Genomic DNA, 21,603 nt, shown 5'->3' with positions numbered 1-21,603 from the left:
TACAAAGCTCCAGGTAGCAGCTTCTGAGAAAGGCTGTAGAGGTAGATGCAGCCCTTGTGGAATGTGATCTTATCCCCTATGGGGTAGGTTTTCCAAGGTGCTTATTGCAGAAATTAATGCAATGGCCTATCCACTTAGAAATGGTTTGCTTTGAAATGGCCTTCCCCTCTGCCCCTGCAGCAAAGGCAACTAGCAGCTGTTCAGTTTTTCTGAGAGGCTTTGTCCTGTCCAAATTACATCTAAGTTGTCTGTGCACATCCAAAGAGTGTAGTATACATTCTCCTTTGTTCTCTGGATTAGGAAAAATGGTTGGCAAATGAATAGACTGAATAAGGGCCACACTGGATACCACCTTGGGCATAAAGGAAGGATTGGTCCTGCGGGACACCCTGTCCGCATGGAAGATGATGAAGGGCTCCACTGCCATGAAGGCCTGTAATTCAGACACTCTTCTTGCTGAAGTGATGGTTAGAAGGAAGGCTGTTTTCCAAGAAAGGAATTTCAACCATGCAGTTGCAGCTGGCTCAAAAGGAGGTACAGTGAGCTTTTCCAATACAAAGTCAAGGTCCCAGGCTGGAGTAGGGGCTCTCCTGGGTGGTCTTAAATTTTTGGCAGCCCTGAGGAATTGTTTCAGCAGGGGGTAAGAGAAGAGGGGTGGCTCAGTATTATAATGTGCTGAAATGGCTGAGGCATGAATTTTAATTGATGTGAAGGAAAGGCCCTTGTGGAACATCTCTGGTAAGTATTGAAGAATATGCGGTAAGCTGGGCACTGTTGTGCCCATCCCCTGAGTCTGGCTCTAGGAACAGAATCTTTTCCACTTTTCAGCATAGGAATTTCTAGTACTAGGGCTCCTTGCCTCCAGAATGACATCTAGCACCTGCTTACTGAGGGATGCTACTGGAAAGCTCGGGTAATTAGCCAGGCTGCAAGGTTCAGGGTTTGAAGCTGGGGTGCAGAATCTGGCCCTCCTGCTGGGAGAGCAGTGAAGGGGTCTGAGGCAGGTGCCATAATTCCAACAGTGACATATTGTGCAAGAGGGAGTACCAGTGTTGGCGTGGCCAGTCTGGTGCAATCAGTATTGTCCTTGATTTGTCCAGTTTGATCTTTAGCAGAACGTTCGAGAGGAGAGGCAGAGGGGAAAGACATAAACTGAGAGGCTTTCCCAGGTGAAGGACAGGGCATCCACTTTCCAAGCTTGTCTATGGGAAGTCCTTGTGCAGAATTTGTCCAATTGGTAGTTCTGAGGGGAAGCAAACAGGTCTATCTCTGGGTTCCCCCATTTGTTTCTCAAAATGTTGAATATCTTTGGTTCCAGTTTCCACTTGTGTGGGTCCATGAGATTTCTGCGTAGGTTGTCTGCCAGTGAATTTAGCTTGCCTGGCAGGAATTGAGCTTGTAGGTGCACTTGGTAGCTCAAGGCTGTGTTCCACAGAGCCATGGCTAGTCTGCAGAGAGGGTACGAGTGGGCACCCCCCCCGCCTGTTTATCTACCACATAACAGTGGTGTTGTCTGTCTTTACCAATAATTGTCCTGGAAGAATGTGGTCCTTGAAGGCTGCCAGAGAATTCTGTACAGCTAACATTTCTTTTTGATTGATATGCAGGTGCATTTGACTCGGGTTCCATTTGTCCTGAATGCACTGCACTGCCAAGTGAGCCCCCCATGCATAGTCTGACGCGTCTGTTGTTAGGGTTTGGGCAGCAGGGGAAGAGTGAATGGCAGTCCCTTGTTGTGGTAGCAGGTCTCTGCCCACCAAAGGAACTCTGTCTTTATATAAGGAATGATAGGAATCATTGATTCCAGGTCCTGAGAATGTTGACACCATAGGCTTTTTAGATACCATTGTAGTTTCCTCTTATGCAGTCTTGCATGTGGAATTAGTAGGATACAAAAGGCCATGAATCCCAGGGCTTGCAGGATTTTCCTTGCAGACAACTGGGTCTTTATGGCCAGTAGTTTGAAGTAGGCTGTCAAATAAACTTGTTTCTCTGGCGTAAGGTAAGCCATCTGGGAAGCTGTGTACAAGCTTGCTCCCAGGAATACAATTTGTTGGCAGGGTACTAGATGAGATTTCTTTTCGTTTATGGTGTACTCCAGTGAGGCTAGCAGTTTCTTTACAAATGCCAGATGATTTAATAGCGTGTCCTGGCTTTCTGCCCGAATTAGACCATCGTCCAGGTATGGATATATTTGAATATTTCTTTGTCTGCAAAATGCAATGACTGGAGCTAGGCACTTTGTGAATACCCTGGGCGCAGTAGATAAGCCAAAGGGAAGTGCAGAGAACTGATAGTGCATGTAGCCTGCTCTGAAGTGTAGGTATTTCTTGCAAGATTCCCTTATTGGAATGTGCAGGTAAGCTTCCTTTAAAGTCCAAGGTTGCCAACCAGGCATCTTTGCCTAGCATAGGAAGCAGCTGATGAAGATTTAGCATTCTGAATTTTGGGATTACCAAAAAGGTGTTTAGAATAGAGAGATCCAGGACAGGATGCCAGGAGATGTCTTTTCTGGGTACCAGGAAAAGTCTTGAGTAAAAACCTTGTCCCCTTTCTTCTGCTTGGACAGGTTGAATAGCCCTGATACTTAGAAGACAGAGAACCTGCTGTTGAGCCTCTGCACACTGATTTGAGGGTAGGTCTGGCCAACTATTTGGGGTTGGTAAGGTGTGGAAGTGGAATCTGTATCCTTGGGAAACTATATTTAAAACCCATTTGTCCTGGGTAATGAGTTCCCAGTTTTTTTGGCATGCAGGGCGATCTTTCCCCCTAAGGGAGCAGGCAGTTGTGCAGGGCTTGGAAGGTTTAAGGTTAAGTCATTGTGACAGTTTTCCATAGGGGGGGGTGTCTTACTGCTTCCAGCTTTGGAAGTGTTAGCCCCCCACTGCTTACGCCTGTGAGTACCTTGAGACTGTAGCCTAGGCAGTCTGCTGTTCTTGGGTTTGGACTGAGAAGGCCTGGAAGAGAGACAGGAAAGGACCAATTCTTAGAAGGCCAATGCCTACTAAACCTGGGAGGCTGTATTTGCAGGAAATATTTAACAATTTGCATAGGTTTAGCATTTTCCTCCATCTTTTTATGTACTTCTGCTTTGTTGCCAAACAGGCAGTCTTGGTTTAAGGAGCATCCAGTAATTTAGCTTTAACATGATCTGGCAAATTTTGCTCCTTCAGCCAAGCATGCCTTCTAAGAACAGACCCAGTGACAGCAGCCCTGCAAGATTCTTCTAGAGTCAAAACCACATGGCAAAGTATGTTTACCAACTTGTTTAGCAGAATGCATTAAATCCTGTAATTCTTTATTTTCAGCACGGTCAGGAATCAACATAATTTTCTGTTTAAGTAGTCCAAAAATATGCTGCTGATACTTTAACATATGAAACTGGCAGTTTAAGGTCCTAATGGCCAAAGTAGCAGAAGTGTATACCTCCTTACCCCATCTGTCCAAGGCTCTGGAATCTCTATCAGAGGGGGTAGGGTTTTTGGCAGTGGTAGCCTTAATGCCTTTAGGTCCCTGTGAAATGGTCTCTGGGAATGCAGTAGGATTCTTGAAGAGGAACTTGTGAGAGTCAGGTACTCTGTAATACCTGTCAGGTTTCCTGGGAGCTAGAGGTAAAGTGTCTGGGGCCAGGCTAGATTCCGAGAAGGCATCATCTACAATGTCCAGAACAGGAGGGATAGCTAAAGGCCTGTGTTGAGGTAGGAGTAAGAATTCCCTAAGCCTCTTTTTCGAGTCAGAGTAATCCTGGCTTTCCCAGCGGAAATGCTCCCTAAGAGTGTGCAAGGTTTCACCAAAAGAAAAATCTTCTGGAGGGCAAGCAGAGGGTATGGAGTGCTCTGCATCAGAATCCTCATAGGTAGATAAGGGCAAATCCTGGTAATCAGAAGAAACAGAAATTTCAGAATCCTGATCAGAAGAATCAGAAGGAAAATCAGTTCTAGGTCTCTTAGAGGGTGAAGGCTGGCTTCCCCTAATTAAAGTAATAAGGTCTTCAGCCATTCTTATCATTTGTTTTTTAGGCATATGGGCCTGACCATGGGGTTTGGACGTCGGTTTTCTAGGCATGGGTGAGTTTTAGGCCTTGCAGAAGAAGAAGATGGTGTCGGTTTGAAATGCAAGTCAGTAGGCCTGAATACACTCTCAGAAGCCGGTGCCTGCACAGTGGCTCCGGACCCATCCAAGGTAGAAACATCCGCAGGTTCCATAATCGAAGAAGCATCTCGCGGCATACCAAACTCCAAATGGGTCTCAGTAGAGACCTGCGAATCTGAAGTAGTGGGTATCAGGGGCTGTGAAAGCGCCTCACTGAGTACCGGCAAACTGGAGACTAGCTTAACGGAAGCGTTGGCAGCTTTGGACCTATACGGCCTGTCTCTGGCTTTATCTTTTTTTTTGGAATGTCGGTAGTCGGATGGCTTACTGAAGCCATTTCTGGATAATTAAACAGAGTACCGAAGTAGTTTGATGCAAAAATGAACCGACGACGAATAGTTCGAAGATTGAATAAGGCACAAAACCGACAGTGAGGGACATCGTGGTCTGGGCCTAAGCAAGGAATGCAGTACGAATTAAAATCTTTTTGAGGTATTTGCTTTCCACAGGTAATACAATTGTTAAATTTTAATGACATTGGTTTAGAGCAAGAAAAAGGATCCTCAATGGGGTACTTAGCTTTTTTGAAGACTTTGGTTCTGAAACTCTAAAATGAAAATTTCAAGAGTTGGCCGACCGGCACTTGCAAACTGCTTCTGCTTCAGGCACCGCATGGAAGAAAGACTGATGTAATGGTGTCGGCTGCATGCTTTATACCCCTGACGACCTGACATCATGGAAGAAGAGATAGCATCCGTAGCAGGACCCAAGACTTTGATATTCAAGCTGGCTGAGGGCTACCTACAGGCAGATAACCCAAATGTAATGACTGTAACAGTGAAACACGGAGAACCATCCATTCCAACCAAATTTCTAGTGACTAAAAGAGATGGTAGTTTAAATAAGAGAGTTATTAATATCAAAGATGTTAAGAAAAGAAAGGAAAGGCAGAACAAAACTCCTTTCAGAAACTGTTTGACTATAAATATAGAAGAAAGATGGGGATCCATAGACAGATAAGCTGAAACAGTTGCAATATGCACCCTGATGAAAGTATTTTACTAGCCATTTTTAAGTAGTTCACACAGATGTTTGCAATCCAGAGGTGCTACTGTCCTTTCGGGACCCCTGTGATTGGCAAGACAACAACTAGAAAATCTCTTCTATTTGCCAACATAAGACTTTCCAGTAGTATGTTTTCTTTAGTACGTTCTGCTTTAGTACCTATTAAATGACCTTGTGAAAAAGGTGCCAAAAAGGTATTGAAACAGAATCACTCAGGCTGCCAGTTGTAGTTGACTGATGTCAGGGTGTATCAAATTCCCCTTGTGCTGTGTGAGGAGATCAAGTCTGTGAGGAAGATTATGGTACTTGCCTTTGGTTAATTCCAAAGGTAGGGAGAACCAACTCTGCCTGGGCTAAAAGAAAGTCACCACACTGACTTTTGGTAATTTCTGAATCTTTAGAAGTACCTTGGAAATCACTGGAAAGGGTGGAAAAGCATACATGAACATTCTCAAGCACAGGAATTACACAGCATATGTTCTCCATGCTTAGCTGCAGAAGACAATTTTTTATAGTTGTCTGTTTTATAAGAAGGTGAACAGATCAACTTGAGGAGACCCTCACATCTGAATTAATTCTTGGAACATGTCTGAACTGAGTTTCCACTCATGATAGTCTGTCCATGATATGCTGAGTTCCTCCAATAGTATCAGCTCATGGTTCTTTGACAGAACACCTATCCTGCTTTCTTGAATTCTGTTTAAAGCCTTGACTGCCCATGACTAGAGCAAGGCTGCAGAATATGACTCAGTTTCTATAGCAGTTGTGAGAAATGTGATGAGATCCCAATTAGTAATTGTATGATGTAGATGTTGCATAATTACATATCAGTATCCCACATGCAGCAAGACTACAAGCCCTAAGAACGTGCCAGAGAGCTGGGCTGGTTCACTTCAGTTTATACTTTCTGGTTCAACTGATTTGAGCATGTCCCTCTCAAAAATGACTTTAATTTTAAATCCAATTGTACTTCTCAACAGCTCATCACAACACAAGTCATGTCTACCCCATATATCATGACCTTTAAAATGTTTTTAAATTGATGAAAAGGATAACTAATACCTTTGTTTTGAATACTGATAAGTGGAGAAATTCTCAGATAGCTGCTGGATAATTTTGATGTTGGGCATTCCCACCATATTATAATTTGTAGGTTATCTGAATTCTAATAGGTTTTGGATTCATTTTTCTTAAGACATAAGCTGTAAACAATTATCTTTTTTGGATGCAATGTCACTAAGATTTTGTATGGTACTGTTATTACACTGGGATAGAGGATGACTTTTTTTCTAGAAATTAATTTCTGAAAACTACAAATTGCTACTCATGTCATATGGTACTCTATTTTCCAAAATCACAATTTATATGGCACAAACAAATTTGTACATCTGAGGTTTTTGGTTAAGAATCTGGATGTTTACATGCTTCAAAAACTATTCCCCTTGGAGAAAAAATCCATGGATGAAATGAAACACAACTACTCAACCTTACCCGGATACTAAATCATTTCTGGTGTGAAGGAAGAGGCGACACAGGCTATGCTAAAGTGGACTTCACCTATCTGGTGGGAAGCAAAGTGAGGGGAGTTCTCATTATCACTGTCCATCTTAGAGACAAAATCCTCTTGTTCCTCAGGATCCTTTTCCCAAGACAATGAGAGGAAATGAGATACCTGTCCTAACTCCATAAGGAGACAGCCTGGGTTCACCTGGCAAACACAATGTCAAGTATGTGGCAGGTGAACACCACATACCAGGAAATGAGGACTGAGACTTGCAGGTAGCACAATGCTGAGACAGTGCTTGGTACGGATAGGCGTGCATCAGGCGTAATGATGGCATCAACCCATGTTTAAGGGTAAGCTCCTGCACCTGTGAGAACAGCTTCCACGAGACATCAAACAAGTGATGTACTTTAACATGAGTCAACTCAGTGGTCCCAAATGGCGGTGGAAGACCTACTCACTCTTCTCTTCCCTGATGGGCAAGTCACACGCAACTAAGAGGACACCTGAGTAGACGACATCTTTGACTCTAAGTCAATCATTGACCTGGCAGCTGGTTACTCAATGGGGAATTGACCCCAAGTCAATCACTGACCTGGCAGCTGGTTACTCAATGAGGAAAAAACTTTCAGCAGGCAGCGTCAGCTGACATGTCTTTGAAATGCTTGAATACTGGTGAAGTGGTATGAATACCCCAGTATGCACACCCTAAGGTGTCAGAGGGATTTATATTTCTTACGTACCTGACATCACTGGCTGACAGGGGTGTTAGATTCTCCACTTGCTAGTGAACAGGAAAGTTCATGAATCAGAAAAAATGCAGCACCATTTCCTAAATGGAATTGAAAGAAGCAGACATGAGTGATGTCTGGCCTTTCCCTTACCATACAAGGCAGTCTGGTACAGACTCAGGATCATGAGGGAACCCCTTGTTAATTCTACCTCTAAACACCACCTACAGGTGCCATCTTGAAAAAGCTGAAGCAGGCTTTGAGTATTCCCCTTTTTTGTCTGCAGCAGATATGTCTGCAGTGCTGCAAGTTATGGCAAGGCTTCATGGCAGTGTCCACTCCCAGGCAGTAGATATATTGCCAGTGGAAGGAGAAACACCTGGAATGTGTCAACAACTTAGGTATTGAGGCTAGAAACATTTCCACAGTGAGCTTTAGTAGCATGGTCCAAACTGTGAAAAATAAACAGGAACTGAGTGCCCCACAGGCTGCAATGTGACCTCCTAGGTTGAATTTTATTAGAAGGTAAAGGTATTCCAGAAATGGGAATGAGATAACTCAGAATTCTGCCAAGATGAAATCAGTAGAAGAGGAAATCCTAATCTACCTACTGGAGAAGGGTCCAGAGTACACTGTTCCCTTACTGCACTATATTCTGTCTCTGGGTTTCTGTAGCAAGAATAAAATTCAAAGTACAAAGAACACTGTCCATTCACTATTCTTATGTGGTAATATGTAAGAGCTTTTACAGCTAATATCATTTTGATTAAACTACCGTCTTCTACAAGCCTGTAAAACTTCTGGAGGCGCTCCTAAAACTGGTTCTATCTTAGCATTGTTAAGGTACAGCCTTTGGCTTCTGAACATGCCATTACTTTTTACCACCTCTACGTGATATAATTGTGAGGCCTATAACACCACTTGATACTACATAAAATAAAGTGAGGCCTGGAATATGCGTCATGCCATGCCATACTGCTGATGACTAGGTCATTTCATATTACTTTACTACAGTAAGCAACCATCTACATCAGGAAGGCTACAAGTTAATCCTGACAATTAAGTCAACACAGGTGTGGAGTAAAAACATAGGTTCCAATGGCATACCAATTTACGTACATAAGAAAATTAACATGGGGCTTACAGAACAGGTAAGTTCAAAATTATTTTAATATATGTACATAAAAAAGATCAAAACATAACCATGTTTACCTGCATACTATAAGAGCCATCAGGACAGTAAGTAACATCAATGGTCACCTCTGTAAAAACAAATAATCTGCATGAGTTTTTCTATTTTTATTAGAAAACATGCCTATACAATCACAAATAAACAAATTAATGAAAACAGGTAAATTCATACTTTGTATGCACTGCAACAAAGACAAATAGGAAACAGTTACATGGTTATCACAGTGCTCACCTTTTTAGCTGATTTTTCAAACAGCCCTTTACAGAGGATGGAACACTTGGGTATAAACATAATTTGCCTTTTCTTTCACAGCTTTTCTTAACATTTCAAGTTCCCATGTTATGGGAAATTAACCAGCTTTGGCACATACAAGGCAGTTCTGTGTCATATAAAAATGTTGTTTCTGTCCTTGAAATCTCCCTCTCCTGACCTCCAGACAAAGAGAGTACACCAGAGAGGGCAGACACATTATTAAGCAAATTGAAACACTATAAACCTGATGTCTATGTAGAGTAGGTCCTGGTGCCATAACCTTAAATCCAGAACATCCTACATAAAGGGAGCAGAAGCACTGAGAAATGTACCCACTGCAAAAGGCCTTCCTGAGGAAAACTGCAGGCGTTCATATTTTCCAGTATAACACACTTGCAGGTGCTCTCTGCCATGGGTGAAGCACATAAGTAGAATCATAAGCAATGTCCTCAACCCTCCAAATTGTGCAAAAGGAGCCTGAAAGGCATAAGGTGGACTTGCAGACTAGAAGAAACCGTCACAAAGAACACTACTTTCCTGTAGCAGAACTCCAAACTTCTGCACTGTGTAAAGGGATACAACAATAAGTAGAGTAGCTTCCGCACATATGCCTGCCACAGACACATTCCTACAACATGAAATGCCCTTTCATTGTGTGGTCAAAGGCCCTTAGCCTTCTAGTAACAAACAACCTGATGGCAAGTCAGCTGGGCAGTGTTTTCCTAGCAGTTGCAAAATCCTCCTTTAGTAAGCACAAAGAAAACAGTCTGCCTGTCTTTCTATGTTTGGTAACCTTGGTTACCTTGATGTAAAACTATAACTGAAAATATTTTTTTTCAATGCTTAGTGACCCTGTTGATGTAGAACCATAAATAAACACGATTCTCCTTATTTTCAGCACATGGAAAGAATACTTAGAAATAAAATGATTAGGGAAGTGACAGTTCTGAAGTCATATTCAGGATATAACATGTACTCATTAAGGAAGATGATGGTGGGAACTTCAAACACAAGAGCTTGGAACTCACAAATCTGATAGACAAAAGTGATGGCTAGCATGAAAAGCATCTTCTGGGGAATGCTGACTTTGCTGGTTTGAAGGTAGATGCAACAGTATTTTATTTATTTGTTTTATTTATTTAACATTTGTTAACCGGGAAAGTCCGACTTGGAACAAAGCCAATTTTCACCAGAGGCCGGGGAGAAACGCTCCTGTAATGTCAGTTATGAAGTTCAGTTTCCAATACAGAGTTGCATTCTTAACTCTTTGCCAGAGATTACGGATTACTTCAAGAATTCTTTCATCATAGCATGAATTTCTCCAAATTATTGTATGTACAGAAGATGGGTACATGTACCTTGACGGTGGATTAACTGATGCCTAGATCAAAAAAAACCATAAGATAAGCTAGAAAATCCTGGAAGATTTACTCATGACGAGGAAGAGAATCTCTCTGTTTCTGCTATGATACAGGACATTTTCCACATGCCATTAGAAACCTTCCTTAGCAGGCTTTCACATCCTAAGAGCTCTATTTATTCCATCCTCCAGTGACTGAACAGCTATAGTTATACAGCAACTGTCTGAGGTGGTTGCAGCCATATTTTCACAGAGGGAGAGCTCCTGGCATCCAGACTGGAATGGTCTCAGATAAGAACAAAATATGAAAATTCTAGACTCAACAACTTCTGGGCCAGCACACAGTAACAGGAATACATTTTTTCAAGCAAAACTTTGTCAGATGGTGACAATAAAAAGAATCTACAGAGGAAGCTTACATGCATTCTAAAGCCTGCTATCATTGTTCTGCTGGGAGGTGAAACACTTTGTTAATATCACATTTCCTAAGTGGACTTCTAAAGTGCCCACTTAAAAAGGATACTCCGAACACTATTCATATGAAATTGAAGCTCCGGAAGGGGACTCACACTGCAACTCTTTATTTATTATTGTTTTGACATTTGATAACTGTGTAGGTGGGCTGGTCACCAGACCCTTTTCAGCCATAACCCAAGCCTATACGGGTAACAGTTTAGTACATAAACTATTCATAGTTATCACACTAGTTAGAAAAGCAAACTTTTACAATGCAGACAGAAGACAGTAAAATGCATATTTACAATAAATATTTTGAGTAGACAAATATTTACAATGCAGAAACAGAAAAAAGTGCTGATTTACAAATAACAATTATGACTACATGAACAAAAAATATGAGGTAAACCTGAGGACAGTTTGTGAATTTGGGGACAGAGTTGAGACTGTTTCACACAAACAATAACCAGAGAATAAAGATTCCAATTTACTTCATGAAAATTCACACCAGCCTTGTAAAGTCAGTGTTTAAAATGAGTAAATAATAACAGAGTAAGTTGCTTCTATCCACAGAGCGCATTATGCAAGTACTGACTACAGTTTACTTCTAACAAATGTATACTATTCCAGCAACATATGCGCACGCGCGCGCACACACACACACACGCACACACACACACACACACAATGTATATTGATATCCATATATATATAGGAACACACGCACACATACCTTATCTGAGTGTTGGTAAAAAATCTATGAACCTTTTGATGCAAGACTAAGGAACAGTTCCAAAAAATGACAAAGAAACAAAAGTAGCAAATGAGGGAAATATTTTAAATATTGCTCTTGCATACATAAAAAAAACTTCTGAGGGATATAAGCACTTCAGGAAGAATTAATGTTTTAAGGGTAGGTTGCTTTCAAACACTCATAACCACCCCACAGTTTTGAAGCGACTTCAAGCCTCAGTCATTTGCCAGAAAATCACAAAATTTCATAAAACTCTCAGAAGACATGCAAATCAAACTCATGAATGTTTTGTGAGAAAAGGGACAATATCATCCTTGTTTTGCACAGTCATCACAGAATACATATTCCAACTTACTTTACACAAAGATACATTGGTCCATGAACGCTGAGAGTTTAAAATTAGCAAATGACAATAGGTGAAGATGACTTCAAATACAGCCCCCCCCCATTTACTGACTGCAGTCATCAATGATCTTCCAGAAAACCACAAGTTGTATTACACAGAGACCAAAAATACCAGTCAACTTGACAGATTTTCATTGAAATCGGGGAGAATGTTATCTCTTGCTTCACACAAACAATAGTTATAAAATAAATAATCCAATTTATTCACTTTTAAGTGAAAAGATGTTGGTAGGCAGAAAGCAAAGTTGTAGTGCAAAGAAAAAAAAAAACTACTTGGATGATAAGGTGGATCAAAAGTAAATAAACAAAACAAACAAAAAAAACATAAAATAGCAGTACATCTAGAAAAGGAGAAATTTTTTTTTACGATAAGATATGAAGAAGAGAAAAGATGGAACAAAACTTAAAAAATAAAGGATGGAAAAGAAATCACAGACAATAAAGGAGTAAACATAAGCGCTGAATTATAACTTCTTTATTCATAAAACTAAATACTGTCAGAGCACCATGCCGGGAGTGTGCCACAGTAGTGGACATTAGAACCGACAAAGAAGGTGTGTTTAAAAATGATGTCTGTAAGGGGGATAAAACAGTGATCCAGAAGTCTGATAAATATGTCAGTCGTGTTTTCAGAGTCTCTAACTGAAGGCTTTAGTAAACCTCTGGCAAAAGCATAAATACTAAGGAAGAGAATTCAAGATGACTAATGTAGTAAATCTGCATGGGAAGCGGAAAATGGATAAAAACAATACAAGAAACTATAGGCCAGTTATGTCACTAACAGGAAAAACAATTGAGAAGATTTTGGAAGACAGGATGGTTGCTTTCTTGGTGGATAAGACTCTGAACAGCCATCTCCGGTTTGTGTGTGGAAGAGCAGCTAATTCTAACTGATTCACTTTTATGACTGGCTAAGTGAAGAACTTAACAGATGTATCATGTAATGTGGTGTATGTAAAACTTCAGTAAGGCCTTTGTTTCACTTGTACAGAGGCAACTGTTAGAGAGCTAGAAGAAGGGGCAAATGATAAAATGAGGTTTGGTTAAACAGCAGAACTTAGAGACTTATAACAAAAAGGTGGTGTACTGCCTAAGGAAAGAGTGGGCAACAATGCTAAATCACGGGTCAGTCATAGAGCCTTTTCTCTTTAATTTGTCCACTGCTGACACATCCATCAAGGGAGGGAGGGTAAATCTCTTTGAAGATGGTACCAGAACTAATACTGTACAAGACTGCATTAAAGATTTAGAGAAAGACTTGGCACTCTCTGACCTTGAGTAGGATGAAAGATGGCAGAGATTCAGTGACAGCACAGTCACTTCCCACCTTTAGGCCACAGCAATAATGGCACGAATCATCAGGTGCTGGTAATAAATGATCAAGAAAATGATTTGGGGGTCAACTTATTCTCTAGCATAGATAATCAACAACAAACTTAAAGGGCTGTTTGTTGTGATATGTTTTTCAGAAGACTGGACAGACTCAGGAAATAATTAAAAAAAAAGTCACCAGGATCTAGTTAGATGTCCCCCCTTGAGTATGGTCGCTGCTCTGGAGAATTTGCAAGGAAAGAGACATCAAAGTGACTGAAGGCATTCAGAAGAATGAGTGCTGTGGAAATTAAATGTTATAAGGACTGGAGGAGCTTTATCTTGAATCAGAAGAGACTAGAAGGGATACAGGTGATATGAGATTTTTTGGGGGGGGAAATATAAAGCTACAATACACATGGCTTTCTTTGGGATTAGATGAAATTGGGTGATTAGGATTCTGCACTGTTTAATTTATTTGTGTACATGCATACCTGGAGATGGCTTTTATGCATTACTGCTACACCACCTTCCTTTCTGCTTTCTTGATTTAATATAAACATACAACCAGAAGGTAGGACTTCTTCACTGGATATGTTTGGTTTGATCCAGCACATGTACAGTGGGTCACAAACTGTTTTAATATATAGCTAGAGACTCCATTCACATGAATCAAACCGGCTTTGGCTAATGCCTTCTTCAGTGATATAAACAAAAGTAAAAAAGTTGCTGAGTAACATATAAATTTATATACAGTGCCATCTTGTGTGTGATTGCACGACTGGATAAAAATAAATTCAAAAATCTATTTAATCCTGGTGGGATCAAACCCCCCCCCCCCCAATTTAACTATCCACTTTTTTCTTTGTTATTGAGTATTTCATGTAAAATTGTATACCTAATACAATCAATAATAGTAAATCCAAAAATCCCAGTAGGATGTTTCAAAATGTGTTTATACAAAGCACTAGATTGCTTTTTGTTTAGAATATCGCCCAAATGTTCCCCTATTCCAAACTTTAAAGGTTGTGAAGTCTGGCCCACATAAAATCCCATACACGTACATTTGGCTAGATAAATGACCCAACTAGTACTACAGTCGGCAAAAAATTAGATATCATAAACAATAGGAAATTGTGACTGCTGAAACTGTCTTGAATATTCTAGGACAATAAGTGCAGTGTCCACATGGAGTGCATCCCACCAATTTGCATCCAGTGATTGTTCTTTGAGTTAGAGATTGATCTACCTCATTCCATTTCTTATAATGACTGAACAATGAGCCCAAAGAACAGCCCTTACGGAAAGAGAAAGAGCAGTGGTCATTCAAATGTTCCCTTAGTTTGGTATCTGACTGTAAAACATTCCAATGCTTGCCCACAATATCCATAAAGATCCTGGTGTTTCTGCCATATGTTGTCACAAACCTCAATTCTTGTCTATTTTTCCTTAACCGCTGCTGATATGAGAGCAATTGCTTCCTATCCTGTTGATTACCAAAACGACGGGCACTGCAAATGTCACCTACTCTATATCCCCTATTTTTGAATCTGGTAACCAGGTCCTGTCTATATTGGCCATATGTGGAGGAGCTAGAACAAATTGTTTTAATCCTAAGAAATTGTGACTTAGGAATGTTCCTGATGACATGTTGTGGGTGGAAGCTAGTGGCATGTAAGAGTGTATTAAATTGTGGAAATTTTCTAAAAACCTCACTTTCCAATGTGTCTGTACTGGCTCTCCTAATCAATACATCCAGGAAAGTAATTTCCTGTTTGTGAAAAGTTAACTTGAACTAAACACTCCACTTGTTTTCATTGAGGTATTCCACAAATTCTAATAAGAATGCCACATCAGCCCTCCACACTAACCAACAGTCATCAGGATATTTGTGCCAGATATCAATTTCATTCAAAAAAATATTGTGACTATTGTCATAAATAACATGTTTCTCCATGTAAGCCATAAATAGATCCAGATAAATGGGGGCAAAAGATGCCTCCCATTGCAGTACCTTGAACCTGCCAGATACATTGCTGTTGGTAGTAGAAAACATTATGTGTAAGTATCATCTCTGCCAAACACACAAGAAGAGTATTAAAACCTGTTTGATAGCCAATATTGCAGGGCAGACAGTGAGACCTGCCCAGTGGGGAATAGTAGTATATAGAGTGGTGACATCCAAAGTACACAAAAGCCAGCTGGGTTCCAATTGCATCTCAGAAATAATGGCTAGAAACTAGGTAGTATTCTGAATTCTGGCACGGACCAAACCAATCAAAGGTTTAAGATATGTAGTAAGATACTCAGAGAGGCTTCGTTAATGAGCCTCTGCCAGAAACAAGGTGGTTTATCTGGATCTTTATGGATTTTGGGTAATAAATATAGGTACTGTTGTTTAGGATGATCTGCTTTTAGCTGGTAACCGATATCCACAGAAATACCTTCCTCAACAGCCAAATCCAAAAACTGATCAATATCATGTTTATGATATCTCATTTTTTGCCAACTGTAATACTAGTTGGGTCATTTATCTAGCCAAATGTATGTGTATGGCATTTTATGTGGGCCAGACTTCACGACCTTTAAAGTTTAGAATAGGGGAACATTTGAGTGATATTCGAAACAAAAAGCAATCTAGTGCTTTGTATAAACACATTTCGAAACATCCTACTGGGATTTTTGGATTTACTGTTATTGATTGTATTAGGTATAAAAGGAATGATAAAGCCATTTTATATGAAATACTCAATAACAAAGAAAAAAGTGGATAGTTAAATTGGGGGGGGGGGGTTGATCCCACCAGGATTAAATGAACATTTTTTAATTTATTTTTATCCAATCATGCAATCACACACAAGATGGCACTGTATATAAATTTATATGTTACTCAGCAACTTTTTTACTTTTGTTTATATCACTGAAGAAGGCATTAGCTGAAACCGGTTTGATTCATGTGAATGTGAATGGAGTCTATATTTATATATTAAAACAGTTTGTGACCCACTGTATATATGCTGGCTCCTTTTTTGTTTGGACTTTGCCTTTTGGCTAGGAGCCTTGCACTTGCCATCCGTGCAGGTTATCTGGTTGTTTATGTTTGGTTTGAGCCATGTTTCTGAGAGAATGAGACCATTTGGAGAGTGGACGGAGATCTATGCATGTAGTGCATCTATTTTGCTACAGAGGCTGTGGATAATTAGGATAAATAAATAGTGTAGATCAATATGCATGTGTATATACCTTCAAGAAGCTATCCAATGGCTTGCACTAGTGTACAAGTACTGAGCATGTGAGAGCCTGACTGCCATTTTGTAGTTAGCTGTTGAGATGTGAACACGTATGCATGTAAGCTCTATTTGTTAGTTTGTTTGTATACCCCAAGCCTTATTATTTGTAACAGAGACGAACTGGCGACATGTTGTCAGAAGTGACATGTCTTAAGGACATGGTGTCAGAAGCGGCATGACTGAAAGGACATGGTGACCGAAACAACATATCCAAAGGGCCTGAAGCCAGAATCAGCATACTGAAGGGGCATGCTGTTTAAAACGGCTTGGCAAAAACAATTTAAGGCACTTATCCAGATGCTGGTAGAATTTACATTAGTGGACCATCACAAAACTGTGCATACTTCGTAAAACAGGTCAGAAAAGAATTTCAGACATAAATCTTACTCAACACTATTTCTTTTCGCATCATATGAAACAAGAAGTACAGAACATTCTAAATAATTTTTGCATAAGCAAATATGTATGATACTGATAAAAATATTCACATTACTACGGAAAATGTTTAAAATAAAGTCTGACTGCATAAAATGAATAAAATAATTGGAAACGACCACATTTTTGCAAAGCATATGTATTTTCATATTAAGCAAAGATATCTCAGTTTTCAGAAGTGCATAAAGTGTTCACATGTTTGTGCAGTGTTACAGTAAAGCTATTTTGCAAAGTACAGCCATTACACAGGATATTTCGCAAAGTAAAGTATTTTGAAGAATTTATTGTGCATTTGGATGTTGTTACAAGCTTACAGAACAGTTTGTTCATACATTGTGTTTGTGTATACTGACTGGCAGACGGATTTTGAAAGCCCATGCACTTGTGTTTGACAGTAATATTGTTGAGAACTGGAGAGTGCTTGAGCAACAGCACGTTTTCATACAGTCTGCATTTTCTAATAAAGAAGACCATACAAAGGCATTTATTCTACTTAATTTAGCTGGGTCAGAACTATAGAATGGGAACATTCATTTGCGTATGCACCTGTTATTTATGTTGGTTAGGAGGAAAACCATCACATTGTTGTACAGGCTGAGTGAAGGGAGAAGCCAGAGGGCTTAAAAAGTAAATTTAGAGAAAAGTGTAACCCCCAGACAAATGTTACAATGGAAAGGCACTTATTTTACACAGGAAATGAAAAGCACGGTGAAACTTTTACAGCATATATAACTGACCTGAGATATAAGGCTAAAATGTGCAGATTTGGTGACTTAAGGGATGAGCTGATAAAGGAGAGACTTGAGTGTGGAATAAAAGATGATGCTGTTTGAAAGATTTTGCTTTGTGACAGTGATTTAACTTTGAATAAGGCCATTGAGATTTGTCAGATATACCAGCTTACAGAAAGTGCACAAATATACTTACAAATGAGAACAGCTCTAGAAGGCACAGTGATAAAGCTCATGCTGATAACATGCAGCACGTGGTTAAAAGAAACAGGCCCAAGCACATGGCGGCTGTAACCCCAGCAGCACTCACTGGTAAACCCCAGAACTTTCTAACAAACTGCAGACTGTGCACAGTCTCAGTGAAGCACAAGAGTGACTCGGCACACTCAAAGCATGGGCCCCAACCAGGGTTGCCAGATTTCCAACCAGCCACGTAGGGACAAAAAAAAAAAAAAAAAAAAAAGGTCTCTCACGGCAAGTGAAGACCAAAAAAAAAAAAAAAAATTCCACATTAAAGAACAGTAGCTCTGCACTAAGCACGGAGCTTCTCGTGTTTAATGCACTGCAGTTCCGCATTCAACACAAGTAGCTCCGTGTTTATCAATTTTTGATTGGGCCGTATACCGGCATACGGGCCAGTCAAAAATCACTAAACACGGAGCTTCTCGTGTTTAATATGGAACACAAGAAGCTCTGTGTATAGCGATTTTTGATTGGCCCGTACGCCAGGTATACAGGCCAATCAAAAAAAACAAAAAAAAAAACAAAGCGGAGGCTGGCCGGGACTCGGGATCAGGCTGCTGATCTCGGGACAGTCCCGCCCAAATAGGGACGTCTGGCAACCCTGGCCCAACCCAGTTTCTTTGTCAGCTGTCATAACTGTGGCAGTAATCATGAATCTAAATGGGAAAAGTGTTTAGCTTTTGGTCAATAATGCCACAAATGTAATAAATGGAATAATTTCAAAAGATTTTGTAAATCAAAAGGCCAACATTATTTTATTAAAAGGGAACATTTTAAGAAGCGAGTTGATCAGTTAGGACTGTGACAGCCTACAATTTATGTTGATGGTGTGTCAGTGCTTCATGAAACGGTTAATGCAATACATTTAAGGGGCAAGAATGAAATATTTTGCGCTGTTCAGATAACTGGCAAACCCACAGAGCTCAAAGTAGATACAGGCTCAATGTGCAATGTTATGTCTGCAGAAACATTTGCTAGAGTATGTAAGGGTGAAAGGCTCGATTTGGCAAGGTGTGTAAACTTGTTGCTTACAGAGGTGAAGAAATTCAAGTTGAAGGCTCAGTTATGCTTTCATGTTACTCTGCAGGAAGAAGCTACAACTTATTATTTTATGTGGTCAAGAGGCACATTCAATTTTTATTAGGACTCGGACTCTTTGAAAATGGGATTGATTTCATTTAATTTATTTATTTTTTATTTATTTTACATTTGTTGACCGGGCTAGTCTAACTGGATATATGTCCATTTTCAGTAGAGGCCCGGGGAGAAAAGCTCCAAGATACATACAAAAAAAGGAGAGATAAGCTCCAAGACAGATATAATAAAACATTTTAAAAGGTTGCAACAGTCAAACTTAACATCTGTTGGTGATATAAAGTACAGTACACATAGTAAGCATAACTCAAGTAGTACATGGTAAATATACACAAAGATGCTACTGTTTACATATATACATATATTTTAGTTGTCATGACACAGTATTTGGTTTCTTAAGGGTAAGTCTGTACAGGTGAGGAGACTGCATTTAGAGTGAGGGAGGGAAAGTTAGTTAGGGTTAGTACAGGGGTATAACCAGTGGGTATGGAAGAAAAGTTTTAGCTTCTGTTTAAAAAGAATTAATGAGGCCAGAGAAATGAGTTCAGTGGGTAAAAGATTCCAGTGTTTTCCAACAGCATTAGAGAAGAGGGAGTCTCCTGCCAAGTTGTTGGTTTTGCAAGTATTGATAAGTATTTTGTTTGAGGAGCGCAAGTTCCTGAGATTGTTGTAGGGGGCAATAATGCTAGTGAGTATTGGAGTGTTTGTGGGTTGGTACAGGGATTTATGGGCTATAGTAAGCTGGTGAAAAAGAGTTTGGTTTAGAAGTTCAAGCCAACCCAGTTGCTTTAGATTAAGACAATGCTGTGTTCTAAAAAGAGAGGCAGTTGCAAATCTTGCAATATTATTGTAGGAAACTGCCAGTTTATTTAGGTTGTTCTTAGAAAGGTTAGTATAGATAGGAGAAGCATAAAGTAGAGTGGAGATTAAGTGAGTTCTGTCTATAGCGATCCTGGCCACTGGAGTAAGAAAGGGTTTAATTCTATAGAGGGATCCTAATTTTTTGTTGATTGTTTTAACTGTGCTGTTTATATGAATATCGAAGTTAAGGTTGCTATCTATTGTTATACCTAGAAGTTTGGTGGTAGGTTCAGGAGATATGAAAGTGCCATTATTAGATGTGAGAGAGAAATTTATTAGGGTGGACTTTTGGGTTGGTGTGAACAGTAAAAGTTTAGTTTTTTGGGGGTTTAGGAGGAGGCAGTGGTTTAAAAACCATTGTTCTACAGTACTGAATGTATTTTGGGTAAGGGACTGTAGTTCAGTTGGAGAAGTGGCTGAACAGATTATTGTAGAGTCGTTGGCATATTGAATGCAGGTGGTTTGAGGAATTGCAGAGTGAAAGACATTGATAAAGACTGAAAATAGGAGTGGGCCTAATATAGAGCCCTGAGAAATGGGAAGGAGGTTAGATAGTTTATTGTCCCATAGCACAGCTTGCTGTCTATTGTGTAAGTAAGATTTGAACCAATTTATAGCTAGGGATCAAGTGAAAAGGATTTCATTATATTTATAAGGAGCTGGCAATTGACCATATCAAAAGCTTTGGATAAATCAATAAAGACTGCAGAGGAAAGAGTATTGTTCCGTTTTTTGTTAATGCAGTCTGTGAAGGATAGGAGGGCAGTGGTGGTACTGTGGAATGGTCTGAATCCATGTTGACAGTTGGCAAGTAAGTTATTTTGGAGTAGATGGTTAAGTAGTTGCTTATGGATATACTTCTCTATTATTTTTGCTAGGGGAGATGGTTAGAAAAGTCACAGGAGTTCCCGCCTTTATGTAGTGGGATGATATAAGAAATTTTCCAGATAGGTGGGATGGTACCTTCATTTATGGTATGGTTAATAAGGATGGAGATGGGATAGGCTAATGCTTTAGCCCCTTTTTGCAGGTATTCTGCTGAGAGTTAGTCGGCTGAGGGGTGGTAGGTTTTAGTTTTTGGAGAAGGGAGCAGATAAAGGAAGTAGAGACTGGTTGTAACTGAAAAGGTGGAGGTGGGTTGTCATGGTTGTAGGCAGTTTTGAGGTATCTGGAGAAAGTTGACTAGCAAGAGTTTGGATGGCTTGTGTGAAGAAAGAGTTAAAGGCATTAGCAGTATAAGTGGGATTTTCATAGCTAGTGCCTTGTGGGTTAGGTGTGCTACATTGTCCTGGGTATAGTAGTTGGTTGATGCTATTCCAAAACTTTTGTGGTTTTTTTTTTGGTAAGTTTGCTGTATCTGGTAATAAGTCTTTTTTGTCTAAGAGGATGGCTTTTTTTGTTGGATTTCTTAGTTGTCTAAAGGTTTGGTGATCTGTAAGATCCTTAATATTATGCATTTGGCCCAAGATTTGTTTCTCTGATGAATTTTTTGCCTAGTGGTGTTTGAGAGCCAGGGGGCAGGCTTAGCTTTATTTCTAACAGTGCGAGTTGGGGCATGGTGGCCAAGGATGGCTAAGAATGTGGAATTAAAGTATTCTACAGCTTCGTTAAGTGGAAGTGATTAAGTGAAGACCAATTACAGTGTCTAAGTTCTGTTTGGAAGAGTTCAGTGTTAAAACACTTTTTGGTATGTATTGTCCTAAAAGTGTTAGGAAAAGTTAGGTTGGTTTTATGCCTGATTAAATAAGTTAGCGAGTGGTCACTTACGTCATCTGGGAGGGTGCCTACTCTGTATGTAAGGTGAGGAGTATTAGAATCCAGTCTAA

At 39.9% G+C, this 21,603-nt stretch overlaps 1 protein-coding gene across 1 annotated transcript in view; it reads right to left on the bottom strand.

Annotated features, from left to right (window-relative positions):
• Positions 1–21,603, bottom strand: part of MCCC1 (methylcrotonyl-CoA carboxylase subunit 1) — a gene marked incomplete in the record, with an annotated part of 1,520,932 nt that overhangs the window by 219,488 nt on the left and 1,279,841 nt on the right. The window contains 1 exon segment of the mRNA XM_044070663.1: positions 8,605–8,654. Coding sequence (XP_043926598.1) covers positions 8,605–8,654 — 50 coding nt within the window.

This window comes from Protopterus annectens, chromosome 4.part1 (assembly GCF_019279795.1).
Source record: "Protopterus annectens isolate FY-2018-M chromosome 4.part1, PAN1.0, whole genome shotgun sequence".
Classification (NCBI taxonomy): domain Eukaryota; kingdom Metazoa; phylum Chordata; order Ceratodontiformes; family Protopteridae; genus Protopterus; species Protopterus annectens.
This window is presented reverse-complemented; position numbering and strand designations above follow the sequence as displayed.